The sequence below is a fragment of the Eurosta solidaginis genome, chromosome 4 (assembly GCF_040869045.1).
Source record: "Eurosta solidaginis isolate ZX-2024a chromosome 4, ASM4086904v1, whole genome shotgun sequence".
Taxonomy (NCBI): domain Eukaryota; kingdom Metazoa; phylum Arthropoda; class Insecta; order Diptera; family Tephritidae; genus Eurosta; species Eurosta solidaginis.
The window spans coordinates 273,335,392-273,355,962 of NC_090322.1; the positions used below are offsets into that span (position 1 = coordinate 273,335,392).

Here is a 20,571-nt window from a genome sequence, read left to right on the forward strand (position 1 = left end):
ACCAGGGTCTTTACGTACTAAGAACAGCCTTGGCATCATCCGCGGTAAGGCTTATAAGTGCCGACTTCGTGCCGCTGGACCCTGCACGTATGCCTTTTAGGCAGTCACGTCTGAAAGCTTGATGTTGCATTGCTGGTGGAGGTCGTCGCAAATCTCCTCGGGTGTAGTAATCTCATCGAGATCTCTGCACTGTAGTATGACCATTTGGGACTTTGCTATAACTTTAGCCGAGTCCTTTAGTACCGCTTTAATTTATGCTTGGTATGCCCTTGTTTTCCCATCTTGCGTTTTTTTCAGCTGTAGTAACAGCTCTCGTTTCGCCGTTCTTCTAATCGTTTTGACGTCACCACCCAGAGATTTTAGTTTGTCGCAACTTCTCACTTTACGCAATATGTCAGCGTACGTCGCAGCTCCCGCCTTGGAAATGATGATTGCGTCCGCCCTAGCCTTAAGTGCTTTTTTCTTGTTCGTGTTTTTAGCTAACTGCCATTCTCTCTTCTTTTGGGCTGCCATTCGCTCCGTCTTATCTTGCGTTTGTCGTTTGTGACCACTCACGTGCCCTGGCATGACGTCTTTTGCTGTAGTAGTGGGTTTGACCACGTATTCACCGCAACCGATTCAGGTATAGGTTATACACTATGGCAACAGAGGTGCGTATATCCGCTTCTCGGTACAACCCGTTCCGTAGCTAGTTATTTAACCACTGCCGCTAGATGGGTCTCCTTACCATTATCTAAGTGAGGATAAGTGTTTTTTTTGCCAGCAAATTTCGACGTAGGTGTAAAAAAAACACGGCTATTTTTATTTCTAAAATGTAGTTAATAAAGAAAATATGAGCAGCCGATTTAGCAAATATTTTAAATCATAAAAATAATGCAATGTACCAGCCGTTTACAAAAATGATTGAAGAACACTATTGAGCAAATTATTTAACCCTTTCGCGATATTGTTATGGCAACAGTAAATTTTGACAGGCCGTCAGCCCTCTCTTGTAAAAAATATTAACTTTTTTCGTACATATTTTCAAAAATTTAAGTTTAGTGGTTAAATAGAAGTGAAATAAATTATAATCGCCCATTAAATATCGGTAATAATATAACATTTTTAAAGAAAGGCTTCTGGCATATAGCACTTTACTCTCAAATTTGTGTTTTGCATTTTTAAATTTTTGGGATATTTTGGGCAAATGTTTTCAACAATTTTTGAATAAAGTATGTTGAAAAATGTCCATTCTGTCGTTTGGCATATAAATATTTTTCGCTCGAAGCTTTAAAAGTCGTGCTAATTTTTAAAACTAAGCTTGTTGCCATATGGCAACAAATTTCTCGTAAGGTGTTAACTTGCATTAGATTGCGGAGGAAATTTATTTGCGATTGAAACTGGTAGCACAGAGACGTGTCCTTGTTTGCGGAATAATATTTTCAAATATGGCAAGAAAAATAAGCGACAGAGTTATAGAAAAGATTTTGGAGAATTTCGACTCAGATCTGTCAGATTTTGAGGATTCTGAATCGGAAGAAATATTAGAGGATTTATTTGAGGCATTTGACAATAATGAAACTTTCATAATGGAGGAGCTTTCTCGTCAAGGTCCGTATGATATAAGTATTAAAAATACCAACGAAGAATGTAATGACGAACTAACTCAGAAGCGCGTGCTTCGGACTATCAACCAAAACAAGTTAATGACTTTCGATGGAAAAAGACTTCGTGGGCTCCTCCTCAAGTTGTATTCAAGTAACGATGTAAAACTTCCAGTACAGTACATTTTGGAGTACTTAACTGTTGATTTTTTTGAAGAAGTATTGCAGGCGACAAACCAAGCCTCCCTTTTAAAAGACGGTCGATCATTTAACTTAGCGAAGGAAGAATTTTTTATGTTTCTTGGTTTGAAGGTTATGATTGGATATGAACTGGACAGCACTCACAGATATTCCTTCATTTTGCCAAAAAATGTGTGAGGATATAGGTGTAGTAAAAAAGGAAGGTAGAGGTATTTTTGATTACCGCATCGAAAGTGAGGACAAACTTTATGTCATAAGATGACTTGATGGAGGTATTGTCCAATTGATTTCATAAATATATATATAGATCCGCTTAAAAATGTGCAAAGCTTTTTATTTGAAAAAAAAGACGAAAGTTGAAATAGCTCAGCCAAACATTGTGACTGTGTACAACAAGAGCATGGAAGGAGTTGATAAAGTAGATTTTCTTCTTTCATTGACCACTTTATTGACCTGACCTGCAACTCATGGCTGGAGTACAGGAAGGATCATGAGGGTAATAATAAAAGCCAAAAGCAGAAACACATGGATCGGCTTGAGTTCCGCAACGACATTGCTGATGAACCGCTAGCGTAAGCAAATAAGAACGCATGTTCTCGCAAACGTGGACAGCCAAAAGTCTCTTTGAATGAAAACATCGACAGTCCATCAACTTCTCGAAAGAGATATGAAACAGCACCATCTGTTTCTATCCGATATGATGGAAATCAGCATTGGGAGAAAAATGCAAACAGATGCAAATTAAAAGGATGTTCAGGATTTTCCATATACAAATGTTCAAAGTGTTTGGTTCACCTACATATGTCTACCCAACGGGGAACGGGATTGCTATAAGGACTATCACTGTAGCGACTAAGTTCTTGGTAAAATACTTCTTTGCTTTGTATTATTTTAAATAATTTATATAGCTCTAGTTTTCTGTATTACTTTCTATGCTAAGATTTTTCGTTTTTAGTTTATATCTTTATTTATTTTTTAATATGTAAGTATATATTTATAGTATTGAATGGATTTGTTATTTAAAACCTTTTTCTATTATTTTAAGATAGTTTAGGACTCTTGATTTATAAAAAAAATTTTATTTTGATGTTAAACCAAATTTTAATAAACGTACAATTTGAATAAACGCGGATTTTTTATTCCCGCGGAAAAATTCCTCCAATTCTTTTCTCCTAGGGAGAAGAGAAATTGGGGAATAGGAATTTCGAATTTTCAAAGTCAGCTGTTTTGTCAATTGAAATTTCGTTGCGCATTTCTTATTTTGTTTAAAAAATTTAAAAGTTTAATTATTGTTGCGAATTTGTTTGAAATTAAGAAACAAGGTATAAACAATGCACATTATTGCATTTCATGTGGTATTCACTGAAATGAGTAATGAATTGGTGCCACAGCAACATCAACAGAGGAGCATAAGAAGAAGACGGCGGGATAACACAAATCTGCCGGAGTTGCCTGCTTTCATTCTGCAAAGCAATTTTCTGGCGGCCAAGTCGAATTGAGTTCGCCTTTCGCCATATGCCAAAATCTAATTAAACCTTCTTAAAAAATCCTTGTGCAATTTCTGGATGGCTGCATCAAATATACAAAGAGCTCTTCCGTTGGTTATGATATACTTTTCGACTTAAAATAAAGAATATTGTGGTTGTTGTATTAACAGTGAGAATATTGTGGTAGAATGTAAATACATATTTTAGCACAAATTTGTACAAATAAGTGTTTTTTCTTAAAAGAACCAATTTCCTTTAACTATTTTGATGCATTCCCTTTAAATTAACTAGTGAAAAAACTCCTATGAAATGGCAGAGAAATCTCCCTCTCCCTCACTCCCGGTTTCCGCTTTTTCGAACATTGTTCAGAATACGAGGAATGGGAGAAGGGAAAAAACTCGCACGGAATTTTCGTTTAGAATTGGGCTGAATATATACGAATGGCACTGTTCTTATTTTCACTTGTTTGTAAAATTGTGGCTTTTTGAATTTTGACTTTAATTTAATAATCTACAAACATATTTTGCGAATAATTTTTCGATGTTTGCTTCGTTCAATTCTGATATGCTGATATTCAACTTTCATATTCCAGTATCCGGACATACGGATATCCGGATTTCCCCATTTGTGAATCCGGATAGCCGGATTTTTTGCTTAGCTATCCGGTTATTCGAATATCCGGTTTATCCGGATAGTTGAAAAACCCGGATGCAGTTCACAGCCCTAGTACGAACCTTTATTCAAAAACAAACAAAAAATACTGCTTTTCTTTGACATACAAAACATTTGTTGCCATATGGCAACATAAAATAGCACTAAAAAAAATTCCAAAAAAAAATATATTTGTATTGTTATTGGTGCTAAAACAAATATTCAGACAAAAATTTGGATTTTTTGAATGGCGCAGTAAAAAGATGTAACGAAAGGGTTAGGTAATCAAACAACGACTGAACAGGTGATCGAGGCTGTTTACTATTGTGAACTTTCTCAAACATTCGCCACTTTTATTATTTCACAATGATTGCAAGCAAAGCATAAGAAGAATTTGCTTTGGCTAAGGGTGCTGGCACGCTTTGCAAGTGAAATATTTTTTTTCCCACTCGTTAGTAACTTTTCTAACATTTCTCGCAATTAAAAACTGCAATATCACAAATCAATACGGCACAAAATATATTAGCAAGTATTTTTGTTGTATAGGGAGAATGTTTAAAACAGATCTTCAGGAAATTTTGTATGTGAATGGGCAAGGCGAATAAACTTCATTTGCCAAATCTGAAGTTCCTTTATATTTACAAACGCAACATTGGTTGATTGTGGCGATGTTATTGGAATGCATAAGCTTGTGTTAAACGCACCTATATGAAAAATTTCATTGTGCCGTGGCCTTTAACATTTACAAAATCAGGCACCGATCGATAAAATGATATTGGGCCTGTTATTGGGATGTGAGTTTTCTGCGACGTATTTTCTGTTTTAAATACAGTGTTCATTTTTATTTTCTATTCATATGAGCATTTAGAATTAAATATAGCATTAGCAACGTTTTTAAGCAAACCTATCAAAAATTTAATTAAAACAAGTAAGTACGGGACTGTCTTCGGCTGTGCCGAACACTTCACACCTTTCAAGAATGGTTTTGGGGTGTTAGGGGAGTAAAAAAATACATTAGAAATATCGTACGCCTCGTCTCAAACGATATTCATCGCAAGAAGGTTGCGGAAACACTAAAAAACTGAAATGAAAATATTCTCTCTCAACCTCGAAAACCAGTTCCCAAACTGTGTTGCAATAGTACGAAAACAAAAACATACATTTTTAAGCAGTGTATTATTGACATTCATTTCTTCTTCACATACATTTAATTATATGCAAGCTGATTCATTTTGCAATATATACATAAAAGTATTTAAAAAAGTATTTTTAAAATAGTCACATTAGAGGAAGTAGTAGCAGAAAAACGTACTAATACACGTTTCGTATACAATCGTGGGAAAACGAAACCCTTTTCAGACTTGGTGGCAGTGTTGCCGTGAGCCTAGATAGAAATGTATCAGTTTAAAAGTAAAAAAAGGTACCAGTCGTATAAACATCGACTAATTTTACCAGTTTTATTACAAACCTAACTGCTTTCATTTATAAATTTCAAATTATGAAGGAACTTTCAAATTTCTTCAGCTCAAATACATACATATATCGTTAAATCCACACTGCTTTGTTGGAGCATGTGTTGGGTGTGTGTTTAATTTACGGCGACCATTTTTCTCATTTTAAAACTTGCTTTGTTTATGATTTGAATCATAAAGGAGCTTTTAAAATTACAACTGAAAATTCAATTCGGGTTGTGAATTTGTGGCCTTTAGTGCGAGCGAAGCCGCCGGTAAAGGCTAGTTTATCCTAAAACGCTTAATAATTTGAACATACTAAGGGCGGTGGCAGCTCTATTTTCATACGAGCCGTTTTGTCCATCGCTGGTTTAGCGGGATAACTAGTCGCTCTGAGAGACTGGAAAGCTAATACATTTTACATATGAGTAGTGGCAAGGCTGCCACATATGTATATACCACCGATCTATACAATTCTCTCAGACAACAATATGTGCAATGTGTGAAAGCATATGGTGAAGTTTGAAGCTTCAAACTGATAAATTGAGGAAAATATGACAAAAATCCTCTTTTCCGAAAAATCGGTTGTATGGGATATATACACCATAGCGCTCTGATCTTGCCGGTTCCGACAAATGTATAATCGGACACCTATGCAAATATATATGGCGGCCACCGTGGTGTGATGGTAGCGTGCTCCGTCTACCACACCGTATGCCCTGGGTTCGCACCACGGGCAAAGCAACATCAAAATTTTAGAAATAAGGTTTTTCAATTAGAAGGAAATTTTTCTAAGCGGGGTCGCCCCTCGGCAGTGTTTGGCAAGCGCTCCGAGTGTATTTCTGCCATGAAAAGCTCTCAGTGAAGCCTTGCAGATGCCGTTCGGAGTCGGCATAAACACGTAGGTTCAGTCCGGCCAATTTGTAGGGAAAATCAAGAGGAGCACGACGCAAATTGGAAGAGAAGCTCGGCCTTAGATCTCTGCGGAGGTTAACGCGCCTTAAATTTATTTATTTTATGTAAATATACCCGCTTACCAAATTTTATCAAGGTATCTGAAAAACTGAGGGACCAGTTTGCATACAAACAAACAGACGGACACGGCTAAATCAACTAGCTCTTCATCCAGCTCTGGGAAGTTGGCACCTACATGTGCGAGTAATTAAAAAAGCCATCTCATTCCTTTGTCCACGTTTGTCCAGGAAAAATTTTCGTTTGCCCACCCTTTGTTAAAAAGGTTATAACAAAAAAAATTTTTTTTTTCGAAAAAACCCCCAAATTTTTTTTTCGCTTCATTGTGCTAAATCGTATGTCCGTCGTTTGCCCATCGTTTGTCCATGTTTGTCCAGGAAAAATTTTCCTTTGTCCACCTTTTGTTAACAAGTTATAACAAAATATATTTTTTTTTTTCGAAAAAACCCCGACATTTTTTTTCGCTTCATTGTGCTAAATCGTATGACCGCCGTTTGCTCATCGTTTGTCCATGTTTGTCCATGTTTGTCTGTCAAAACAATGGCCAACGAATGACATTTGGTTTTTTTAATAACTCGCAAATGGAGGTGCCAACTTCACAGAGCTTCTTTATCCTGATCATTTCGGTATAGTTATTGGTGGGTCTATCTATTTTCCTTTAAGGACTTACAATTTTGAGATTCGTGACAAACTTAATATATCATTTCATTTTCATGAAAGGTATAAAAAAAACGACGGGACTGTCCTCGGCAATGCCATAGGTCTTATGACTTTCATGTATGTATGTATATCACTTTTAAGAGAAAGAAAACCAAAAAATCCATATAAATTACACTCAAGAAATGCTTAAGAAAAATTTCTTTTGTCTAATTTTCTTATGCAGTACGCAGCTCTTAAAAAATATCAATAGTATATGCCATATTTGTGAGCATCTGGAAAAATTTGAAGCTTTTAGCGGTTAAAAAGCGGAAGAAATTACGCTTCCCAAGGCAGACGGTTCTATGTACCGGAGCGACTAGGGATTTTTCCCGACCAAGGGCTGTTATTTCAGTGTAACACCATTTAATATCTTGCGTCTCTCCCACAAATTGTCATCCTCCCAGCAGATCTTTGCAGCGGAACTGCGCAATATTCTACTGCTCCGGGTAGGTATCGAACCCAATCCAGGACCTGTACTTGATCCCGGTCCAGAGAAATTGTTTTGCTGCGTTTGCCGGAAAATAATCTTTTTAGGACAGTCACACTCTTGTCAGTGTGTCACGTGTAAGGGATGGTTGCACCGGACGGATGTTCTGGGCTAGACCTCAAAGCCCGACGTCCTCGTAACGTTTACAAATCTTTTGTGGCTCCTTGCTGGTCAAGCCCGAGGGCGTCCCGTAGTGTGCGCAATAGCGCCCCCCCCCCCCCACTACCCTCTAGCAGCCCGCTGCCCAGCAAGCCCAAAAAAGTTCCCGCTGATGCGCGCGCCCCACGGTGCCACCAGCTCATATGAGCTCCGTCGGGCGCGAGCGGCAGTCCCTACCACCTTTTGCCAGCACAGAATATACATACATATATGTTGCGACTCGACGTTCTACACGATATCTCAAAAAGTGAGATACTGGTTTGCGTTCAAACAGACAGACATGGCTAAATCAATTCAGCTCATCATCCTGATAATTTCGGTATAATTATTGGTGGGTCTATCTCTTCCCCTTAAAGGACTTATAATTTTGAGATTCGTGATAAACTTAATATATCATATCATTTTCATGAAAGGTATAAAAATAAATCATTAAAGCTCGCCATTGATTTCAGGCAATAATTTCAGTGCCTGTGCATGCACATATGTATGTGTTGTTGTTGTTGTTGTTGTAGCAATGCTCGCCCCACCTAATAGCCGCGACCGATCACAAATTGTCATCAATATCTTCTAACGGGAGTCCAAGGAAACTTGCCGTTTCAACAGGGGTGGACCATAAGGAAAGGGGTGTTAGAGGCGTTGGTTCCACATTACAATTGAAGAGATGGTTGGTGTCATGTGGGGCACATTGCAAGCGGGGCATACATTTTGTATGTCGGGGTTGATTCTGGATAGGTAAGAGTTTAACCTGTTACAGTATCCAGAACGAAGTTGAGCAAGAGTGACACGCGTTTCCCTGGGGAGTATGCGTTCCTCTTCCGCAAGTTTTGGATAATTTTCGTTAAGTACTGGATTCACCGGGAAATTCCCGGCATAAAGGTCCGATGCCTGTTTATGGAGTTCACCATGGACCTGTTTGTGTTTTTCCACTTCATACGGCTGGGTTCTCAGGTGCCGTATTTCCTCAAAATGCTTACGGAGATGACTCCTTAAGCCCCTAGGCGGTGCTGGTTCATCAATCAGATGTCTGTTGGGATGTCCAGGTTTCTGGGTATTCAACAGGAACTGTTTGGTCAGCATCTCATTTCTCTCCCTGATGGGGAGTATTCTCGCCTCATTATGCAGATGGTGTTCTGGGGACATAAGAAGACAGCCCGTGGCGATTCTGAGAGCAGTATTTTGGCAGGCCTGTAGTTTCTTCCAGTGGTTGATTTTTAAACTTGGCGACCATATGGGTGACGCGTAGCACGTAATCGGCTGGCTAATTGCTTTGTATGTAGTCATGAGCGTTTCTTTATCTTTTCCCCAAGTACTGCCAGCGAGGGATTTGAGGATTTTGTTACGGCTCTGAATTCTCGGAACAATTGCGGCTGCGTGCTCACCAAAATGTAGATCCTGATCAAACGTCACACCCAAGATTTTGGGGTGTCGGACAGTCGGTAGCGTAGTGCCATCGACGTGGATGTTCAAAATGGTCGACATTTGGGGCGTCCATGTTGTAAATAAGGTCGCGGAAGATTTAGTCGGTGATAATGCCACGGTTCGCGAGGCGAAAAAACTGGAGAGATCAGGGAGGTAGCCGTTTATTTTATTGCATAGCGCATCGATCTTTCGGCCTGGGCCTGTGGCCATTATTGTGCAGTCATCGGCGTAGGAAACGATTGTGACTCCTTCCGGTGGTGAAGGTAGCTTAGATATGTAGAAATTAAACAAAAGTGGGGATAGGACACCACCCTGTGGCACCCCCTGTTTAATTCTCCTTGGTTTTGATGTTTCGTTTCTAAATTGCACCGATGCCTGCCGACCACCCAGATAATTTGCGGTCCACCTTTTAAGACATGGGGGAAGGGTAGACCCTTCCAGGTCCTGCAGTTGTTGTTGTTGTTGTTGTTGTAGCGATAAGGTTGCTCCCCGAAGGCTTTGGGGAGTGTTATCGATGTGATGGTCCTTTGCCGGATACAAATCCGGTACGCTCCGGTACCATAGCACCATTAAGGTGCTAGCCCGACCATCTCGGGAACGATTTATGTGGCCACATTAAACCTTCAGGTCCTGCAGTAACGAGCCATGGTTGACCGTATCAAAAGCTTTTGATAGGTCTAGCGCTACGAGTATTGTTCTATGGTGGGGGCATTGATTTAAACCGCAATTTATCTGGGTGCTAATGGCATTCAGCGCGGTGGTAGTGCTATGGAGTTTTCTGAAGCCATGCTGATGAGGGGCTAGCTGCAAATTTGCTTGGAAATAAGGGAGCAGAATGGCTTCAAGCGTCTTTGCCACTGGCGATAGGAGAGATATCGGACGATACGACTCACCTATGTTAGCTGGTTTCCCAGGCTTCAGTAGCGGGACCACCTTAGCCATTTTCCATTTCTCAGGTATGACAAAGGTGGAAAGAGACAGATTGAAGACATGTGCTAAATATTTGAACCCCTCTTTCCCTAAGTTTTTAAGCATCGGCATGGCTATGCCGTCTGGGCCCACAGCTTTGGATGGTTTAGCAAGACCAATGGCGTCCTCAACCTCTTTAGCGGTGATGGTGATTGGTGACGCGCTGAATTTGTGTTTATGTGCGCATCTATTGGCTCTCCATCTATCTTTGTCGACCGTAGGATGCATTATATATTGTTGGCAGAAAGCGCTCGCGCATTTTTTCGCGTCCGACAGCACTTTGTCGCCAAAGGCGATGCAAACTTTGTCTTTGTGCTTAGTCGGATTCGATAGGGACTTTACGGTGGACCAAAGTTTACCCACACCGGTAGAGAGGTTACAACCTCTTAGGTGCTCCTCCCATTTCGCCCGCTTGTGTTCATCTACAAGCAATCTGATGCGTTGGTTTATATCCCTTATTTGGGGGTCGCCTGGGTCAAGCTGTCTTATAAGGTCACGTTCTCCCGCTAAGTTTGCGGCCTCCGTCGGGAAGTGGGGCCGGATTTCGGGAATTCTCCCGGCGGGAATGAAATGTGCCGAGGCGGATTTAATGACCTTACGGAAGGCACGCTCCCCTTGGCGGGCATCAGTCGGGATAGGGAGGGCAGCTAGGCGGCTGTCTGTAAAGGATTTATATTCTTCCCACTTTCCTTTTTTGAAGTTTATGAAAGTGCGTTTTTCAGTGACGATGAAGTCGGCGTTACGCTCAAGCGAAATAAGTATGGGCAGGTGGTCGGATGCCAATGTTACCATCGGCTGCCAGTTGACGCAGTTTACGAGTTCTGCGCTCACGATTGAGATATCTGGCGAGCTGTGGCAGCTTCCTGCCATACGTGTGGGGTCGTCTCCGTTTATTGTGCAGAACGTCGTTTCTTCTATTTGATCCGCCAAAATCTCACCCCTATTGTCCGCCCGCAAGTTTGAATGACATAGATCCTGATGGGCATTGATGGGCTTAGACGTAGACTACGGGACGCCCTTGGGCGTGAACAGCAAGGAGCCACAAAAGATTTATAAAAGTTACGTGGACGTCGGGTTTTGGGATCAAGCCCAGAACAACCTGTCCGATGCAACCATCCCTTGCACGAGACACACTGAACAGAGTATGACCGTCCTAAAAAGATTCTTTTCCGGCAGATGCAGCAAAACCATTTCTCAGGACCGGGGTCAGGAGACGGACCCGGATTGGATTCGATGCCTTCCCGGAGTAAGAGAATATGGAGCAGTCCTGCTGCAAGGAGCTGCTGGGAGGATGACAATTCGTGGGAGGGACGAAACAAATTAGATGGGGTCACACTGAAATGACAATCCTTGGTCGGGAAAAATGCCGAGTCGCCCCGGTACATGCCTTGGGAAGCGCATATGTATGTGCATTTGTATGTATGCATGTTTAAACTACAACATGAAAGAGCGCATGCCCATGCAAACATGTAACTGTCCGCAACAAATATCTTCACACACCTTTTTATTATTTTATTCAGCTTATTTCAAATATTTCGAATCAAATTTCACTTTTTTATCTTCCCTTAACCGCAAGTAAACAATTATCTCACCTCCAAATGGTACCCTATTTGTAAAAGCAAGTAGGTACTCCGGCCCACATTTGCTTGTTATTTCCGAAACTTTTTAAAATAACGAAATGATGATCACCTGAAGTCACAACTCCGAGAAAAAATGTTTAGCATGATATGACCATAAAGAGGGTTTGCTTCCATATTACACAAAAAAATATGGTTTGTGTCATATAGAGACACATTGCAAGTGGGAGGTTCCATGGGAAAGTGAACCTTGGTGCGGAAATAATTTCTTTTATAAAACCGGATAAACTGTGGATTTTAATGTTGCAAAACCTCCAATCAACCTAAAAGCATTAAATTGTATCTTTAATATTATCTTTTAATAGTCTTAAAATGTGCTGATTTGACAATTTCAATTAGGATGAAATATCTTGTTTTGAAAAAGCTGTCAAACAACTTGCGATTTACAGCTCGAGTGATTAATAAGATAAATAACTACCCTAACTCATCTTTATAAATAAATAATATTTGGGCGATTCACAAGATGCATGTAAAATTTTAAGACTTGAATTGTTTCCATGGTTTCCAATATAAAATTTGATTAAAGCATGCCACCTACGGCGAATAAAAGACCTTGTGAATTGTCCGATTGTTATTAATAGATGGAACAGTATTAGCTGTATTCCACCCATGACGAAAAAAGTTGAAAGTTGTTATCCTATCCATTTACTTGTTCATCTTAATCTCAAACTATCACTTCTTATATTCAACGAAAAAACTCGTAGTCTTGTCAATAGGATTTCCGAATCAGTATTCAGGTATGTGCTTTTATTATAAATTTTTTTTATCGATCTTTGATAAGCTTGTAAGCTCCAGATTCCAGAGCTAGTAGAATCAAGTACAATTACCATTACCATTACAAATACTCACTAATTGAAAAAACCAATTACCGAGTATTTTTTTGGTACTTGTTATTCAATACTCGCATTTGCAATTATTTTAAATTTTTTGTATAAAAAAAACTTTTCATTGTCAAATAGCAAGAATAGTACACCATATTAGAAGCTTAAGAAACTCTTTTTTTGTTTAATAGCAGCCATTTTATTTTTCAGAATAAATAAATAGGCGCAATGTTACTCCGAGGCGATTTAGGCCGATCTCTCCACATTTGGACGCGCTACTCTTTAATTTTCCCGGGACATGAACCCAGACTTTCGTTGTGTGCACACAATTATAAGAAAAATTAAGCTGTTTCAGAAAGGCTGAACATTGGTACAGACTGAGGAGAATTTCGATGTGAATCCGCTGAGTCGTGGGACACTCGCAACCAGCACCTCTTTATAGGACAAGAGGCATGAGAAATGTGAAAAAGTACTGTAGTTTGGGGAGAGCTTTCATAAAATTTACATGCGGCCTCTTGGATATTCAATTTTCATTAGTTACTTATTGTGTATCTGTAAAGCGGCTGAAAATTAGTTTTTAATTCAGTAAAAAATTTATTTTTTAAACCAAGACAATAAAATAAAATATGCTAATTTGAAAACCATTTTAGGAAGTATTATTTTCTGACTGTGCATCTCGAAATCATCAGAATTCCTTGTCTCCATTTTTTAGATATTTGAAAATAATTGAAAGTAATTGATCAAGAATTGAAAAAAGATGTATTCATTACCAAGTACCAGTAAAAAGTAAATGTACTTGATAATTGAATTTTTTAATTACCAAATATGTACTTGTAATTAACCAATTACCATTACCAAATATATTTATTACTGCACAGCTCTGCTAGATTCTCACACACAAATGTAATTTTTCTTGATAATGGATATGTATTATACTATATGTACGTAACGCTATCAATAAAGAAAACAAAAAATATATATGCTTTGTTTTTTTTTAAAACCCATACCTATTAAATTTTGCGCAAAAAAAATCGTTTGTTTTTTCCTGTTTTTGTATATTATTGAGGCGGTTCACAAGGTGTCCTATTCGTTTTATGTGATATACATGGCTCAACTATATGGTTGGCTTATTTCTACAGCACCAACAATACCTTTGTTCAGATTGTCAAAATCTGCGTGTTGGTGTTAGCCGAATGGAATAAAAACATAAAACTTAGCAGCTTTGTACGTTGAAAGAAAATGTTGTCAATGTGTTGGTTTCATTCATGGCGGAACGATACAAGGTGGCCGCATCGAACAGCTGATTATAACCTTTTTTTATTTGATTTAATACATCAACTTCCGGCGCAGTACGATTTTGACATTTGTCCATCGAATTTACAAAAACAAAGTACATGGAATTCTTATTTATGGATGTAGGTATGTCACCATGCTGCCACCTTGTATCATTCCGCCATGGTTTCATTTAGAGTTTGCCATCTCCTTTTGACAATCCCTACTCGAGTGAAATGAAAAAAATAAAATCAGCTGATGAGTTGAGCCAACCCAAGGCGAATTCAGTACCAGGTGTTGCTTTGCCAACAGCTTACTGCTTCTTCTTGATTATTTTCCATACAACGCCTTGTACTACAACATGTCAGTTAATCGGAATCAATGAAAATTTCCTTTTGACTTGACATTCTTCTGTAAGGCGAATTGGTTGAATTCGCTTTGCCACCACCTGGTATGGATTCACCTTGACACCTGGTAATGAATTCGCCTTGGCAACAACGAAAAATTTGAAAATGCAAGACGGTGCACCACCTAATTTTTATCAAAAATTATTAAATGTGGTATCAAAAAACGCGTCTCAACCTCCGTTTTAAGAATCAAAAATTTTATTTCTGTCGAAAGTTATTTACAAAAAACCGTAAAATGACCCGAGAATCCGAAATATGGGGCCCGATCCACAGTTTTTTTTGCACAGAACACCTTTCTGCATTAGTGTGTGTGTGTACAACAAAAAAACAACAACCACGTGAAAAGTTGAACCGATTTTTTGCTTATATCTTTTGAGAGAAATACAAATTTTAATTTTCGGTTGCGGATTCTAAAAACGGAGGTGGAGACGCGTCTTTTGATACCACCTTTGATAATTTTGGTGGGGCATCGTCTTGTAAAACGTTACCGAAATAATATTAACTTTTTATTGCCATTTGTTACATGGTTACGGCAACACTTAAAGATAATACATTTCTTATTATAAAGAATTATGTAAGTTTCAAGGCAGATTCCGTTAAGGATCGGCATAAAACAAGAGGAAAACAATTTAAAGTAGGACGCCACTATCTAAAAAAGAAACTCTCTCTGTATCTCTTGCTTATTATTATTAAAGCCAATTGAAATAAGCCATTTTTTTAGGTTTATCGCACTCTCCATCTATAATGCAATCAATTGAAAAAAAAAATAGAATGTGGTTCAAAGAAGCAAAAACTGATTAGCCCACATTTATACCCATGGTAGCAGATATTTGCCATTATCAGTGGAGCTATACATTAATTTACTACATGTATAAATAATAGTTGTTATTGTTGTTGTTGTAGCGATAAGGTGCTCCCCGAAGGCTTTGGGGGTGTTATCGATGCGATGGGCCTTTGCCGGATACAGATCCGGTACGCTCCGGTAACCCAGCACCATTAAGGTGCTAGCCCGACCATCTCAGGGACGATTTATGTGGCCACATTAAACCTTCAGGCCATCCCTCCCTTCCCACCCCCCAAGTACCATGAGGAGCTTGGGGTCGCCAGAGCATCGTCAGTTAGTGAAACAGGATTCGCCGCGGATAGGTGAGGTTGACATTTGGGTTGGAGAAGCTATATATTGCCTGAAGGGTTGCGCTACACAGCCCTTTGAATCTTATATTTTAGTCGCCTGTTACGACAGGCATACCTACCGCGGGTATATTCTGACCCCCTAACCCGCTGGGGGGTATAAATATTAGTCCAGGAATTCTGTGATACGCATTACTTGAAATTTAAATTTTAAATTTCCTAATTTTCGATCTGAATGTTTGTATGTATGTATTAGGAGCTATGTAGGCGTATGTATGGCTCATACGATGACCCTGGGTAGAAATAAAATTTTTTCAGATATCTATGCTCCCACCCACTATTTACAAATTTATTTTGCTCGCTTATCTAAAGATATATAGGTATTAAACATTTATTTCAAACGTAGAAATTAGTCATATGAACAGAAAACTGTCACATAGATGACGTATCATTAATCCTACTTAAAATATTTTGACAAAAGCCACAAATGCTAAGTAAACATAAAAGTTCACAAAAGCTTGACTTAGTAATGTATCCAGAAACAGTAGCTATGGAATTGTATGTATACACGAGGTGGGTACATTCAAACGCCAGATGAACCAGTCAGCCTGCCAGCAATTGTGGTATATGACATTTTATTAAGCGAAGAGAAACCTGTTTGCTAGCATCATAGATAATATATGTACACACACATGCCGACTTCGCTCGTGGTAGCACCATAAATTTGAAAAAAAAATAATAATATAAGGGAAAAATAAAAAATATTATAATGAATGAAGTTACTTGGCATATCGTTAATACCTAATGCGTTCGGCCTTTTTTTACCGAAAACATGTAAGCATGTAGAAGAAGAGGTAGACTCAGTGAGAAGATTCGCTATTACTTATTGGAAACCCTATTTAGAAATACACGCATAGTACAACTGGAACTGGAGAATCGACATTCATAACTTTATTATAAATGTACATAAGTATGCCCGCAGAGTGGCAAACGTGAAATTGCCAAAGTTAGAGAATACAAATTATTGTAAAGATCATCTTGCATACAAAAACACGCCATCCAAAAGACACAAGCAGCAAAATATATTTTCAGCAAATTTTCTGAAATAAATTTAAGGAAACAATTTCCCCCAAAACAAAGTGCTCACGCAAAAAGTGTCAGTGTCACTTACCTTAATGATCAGTTCAATTTCGGGAACATCTCCATTACTCGTTCCGTTGGTTTGTTGGTTGTTCTCAACTTCCGACATCTTGGAATCGCGTGACGTATTAATTTCACTTATTAGGCCAAAAAGTAAGCAGAAGCTTGAAGAAAATGTTGCTCTATACAACACTTGTTTGCGTTTGTTAATGCGTCTGGCTGTTTGAGACTTCGCGAGCACAATTTTCCTCCTTTCGATAAACCCACAAAAACGAAACAAAAACTGATTCAATATATAAAATTATTTAGCTTTTCCAATAATATTCAAGAAACTTAAAAACTCTTCACCATGACAGTCCAACAATACTTTTGGGCATAGATGAATGGATTTGCAACTCTTTGTTTCGAGAGAGCGCTGTCAAAATGCACATTTTTTATAACATTTATCAATGATGCCACTCAAAACAAAAATTAATAGATCTGAAAATGGGGATTTTTGACATACATTTCGGCGATTATAGTTTCAATCATTTAATAAAATGATAGTCGTCAAATATTAATTTCTTTGAACTTATTTTACAATAATACGACTAGTTAGAGTTAAATATAAACAAATCTAAGTAAAACTAACATTTCGATTAAATTAATTAGTCAAATATTGTAACTGCATTTAACTCGCAGTGAAAACCATATATCCTTTTGAAATTTCAGTAAATCGGACCTATGATATAATAATTAACATTACTTAATGGATAGGGCTTATCCTACATGTCTGGCGTTCCAGGTTCTGTGATCAAGATGGACTGGTTGCATCGGGAGTTCATATTTACAAAACCTGCTTTTAGTGATAACTTTTGAATGGTAAATAATATTTACCCTCCGCCTTCGAACTAATAATACTTACACTAAAACAAGTATTTTTATCCTTTTTCCCATAATTTTTGAACGCTATTCTACAGTTATAGGTCAAACTAAAGTTTACCAAAATTTTTGGCACGTTTTTCGTTTTGGCTGGCACATTTTTTGTTCTGGCACCCGCTTCAGCTGGCGCGAGGGATTTATCTGTGATTGTTGCCAGCAACAACTAGAAGATAAATCCCTCGTGAGAGCGAAAATATGAGAGCATAAACAAAAGATTCGTATCAATCTGATCTATGCTTTTGGGAAAAGGGTTGGAAACATAGATCAGATTGATACGAATCTTTTGTTTATGCTCTCATATTTTCGCTCTCACGAGGGTTTTATCTTCTAGTTGTTGCTGGCAACAATCACAGATAAATCCCTCGCGCCAGCTGAAGCGGGTGCCAGAACAAAAAATGTGCCAGCCAAAACGAAAAACGTGCCAAAAATTTTGGTAAACTTTAGTTTGACCTATAACTGTAGAATAGCGTTCAAAAATTATGGGAAAAAGGATAAAAATACTTGTTTTAGTGTAAGTATTATTAGTTCGAAGGCGGAGGGTAAATATTATTTACCATTCAAAAGTTATCACTAAAAGCAGGTTTTGTAAATATGAACTCCCGATGCAACCAGTCCATCTTGATCACAGAACCTGGAACGCCAGACATGTAGGATAAGCCCTATCCATTAAGTAATGTTAATTATTATATCATAGGTCCGATTTACTGAAATTTCAAAAGGATATATGGTTTTCACTGCGAGTTAAATGCAGTTACAATATTTGACTAATTAATTTAATCGAAATGTTAGTTTTACTTAGATTTGTTTATATTTAACTCTAACTAGTCGTATTATTGTAAAATAAGTTCAAAGAAATTAATATTTGACGACTATCATTTTATTAAATGATTGAAACTATAATCGCCGAAATGTATGTCAAAAATCCCCATTTTCAGATCTATTAATTTTTGTTTGAGTGGCATCATTGATAAATGTTATAAAAAATGTGCATTTTGACAGCGCTCTCTCGAAACAAAGAGTTGCAAATCCATTCATCTATGGTTGGAAACAACCATGCTAGTGGGCTGTATAAAAAGTACTGTATAAATGATAAAATTATGACGTACTTATTATGGCTTAAGCAGATATAATTCATCGTCGTCGCGAAGTAGGCCGTTTTCCACTTACTTTCAGACTGATATAAAGGTCAATTAATGGTGACTTATAACCCGGGGTGGGCGTGAGCTTAGCACCTGCTAAGCGACCATATATGTATACGATGTGCAATTATATGTCAGTTGACCTCTTTTATCTGTTAATAGTTGTATTAGTTATCTTAACATTGACTTAGAACATGTAAACAAATGGGCAAGTGATAATGGCCTACTTTTAAATCCAAATAAATCACAGTGCATAGTAATCTATAAGAAAATCATATCGCTTGATAGTTTCAATAAAGTAAAATTAAATAACTCAGTCGTAGGATATGTAAACACCGCAACAAATCTTGGAATGATTTTTAATAGGAATTTGACAGGCAATAACCACATTTATAGAGCAATAGGCAAGGTTTATGGCTTGCTTCGCTCACTTTGGACTACCCAACACTTTACCCCAGTTAAAATTCGACTGCTGTTAGCTAAAACATATCTGTTACCCACTTTATTGTATGGATGTGAACTTTATGCCAATTGCAATAGCTTGTGTCGTAGTAAACTAAATGTCCTCTATAATAATATGGTCAGATATGTGTATAGTGTTGGTTGTTACGAGCACATCTCCATTTTCGCCAAGCGGATTTTTTCTATTAAATTCGATAACCTGTTACAATTAAAGTGCCTAACACTGCTTCATAAGATCATCGCATCTCGCGAAACTGAATATCTCATGGACCGCCTTAAATTTAACAAATCACCTCGATCGTTCAACTTAACTACTATGAAGTACAACTACCTAGTTACTGAACGTCAATTTTTTGTCTACGCTGTTCGCCTTTGGAACGCTCTGCCCCAAAAACTTAAAGCCATACAAAATGCGCTGCGCTTCAAGAATGAGCTCATAAACTATTTTCGTTAATTAAAAGGCAATGTGCACTTTCTCTTACATTCTTCTTCTTTGCATTTTATTACATCCTCAGACTTGTTATTCTCTGTTAAACAAACCTGTTAAGCATATTCACTTGTCAAGTTAATTTTTTAATGTCATTTTTAAGTTAGTTGTAAGCTCAAACACTGTAAATTAACCTAAGGTTGTGTGTTTGATTAATGATAAATAAATAAATAAGCGAGAGCACAATGGCTACTACGTCAAAATCAACGACAACTCTTTTAGTTTGATTTCGATGGTCGTACAGTGAGGAAGTGTTGCACGCACGCTTAAAACAGAGTACCAAAGAGTGCGTGTGACACGTGTTCACCGTTCAATCATTGAAATCAAATAGAGTTAGGTCGTTTCGTTCTGAACTTGTTCAATTGACCGGGTCTCTCAACTGAACAAGTGAACTAGATCTTCGATTTCGGTTCTATTTGTTCTTTTAGTTCGTTTTATCTAAAGTTATTCTTTCTCTCTTCTCGTTCGCGAACATTGTAAATTCATACACACATACGCTGAAATTCACAGTGAGCACGAATGTCGATGATGCCACTTACAATAAAGATTTGTGTGGTCATGTGTTTGTGGCACTGCTACAGCAATTATGTATGGACTATTTATGAAAAACATCTTTTGTAAGAAACTAATTATTACATTTATTAAACTTGAAAAGTTCATATTTACAATTTGTGTCTCTACTCTTTCAATTTCCTGGATTTTCCGAAATTTGTAGCTTCTTTTGAAGTTAATTATACATATATATATTTACTTATCTATTCATAACACATTTGAATATACCTACACAAAGCATTGCTGCATACACACCCCCCTCTATACTTGTTGGCTTTTTTCGCTGGTGCGAGCAGCAGTGAACAAATTTGCTTGAAAAAAAAAGAACAGATGAACAACTTGTTCGTTCATCAGAAAAAGAACGAAAGATTCGAATCTCTGAAATGAACGAAAAAGCACAACTCTTAAATCAAACTAAATAAATACTTGATTTTCTTTCGTGCTCGCTACGCGTTCGTGTTTACTACACATTCTCAATTTGGTAAACGTGTAAATGTAGTGGTGCCCACCGCTGCTTATAACCA

The 20,571-nt window shown here is 37.9% G+C and overlaps 1 protein-coding gene across 2 annotated transcripts in view; it reads right to left on the reverse strand.

Annotated features, from left to right (window-relative positions):
• Clic (chloride intracellular channel protein 5) overlaps positions 1 to 16,852 on the reverse strand; it is a 52,636-nt gene extending 35,784 nt beyond the window's left edge. For both annotated transcript variants that reach the window (XM_067786236.1, XM_067786233.1), the window contains exon 1: positions 16,518 to 16,852. In XM_067786236.1, coding sequence (XP_067642337.1) covers positions 16,518 to 16,595 — 78 coding nt within the window. In that variant the 5' untranslated portion in view covers positions 16,596 to 16,852. The remainder of the gene's footprint in view (positions 1 to 16,517) is intronic.
• Positions 16,853 to 20,571: the final 3,719 nt, after the last annotated feature.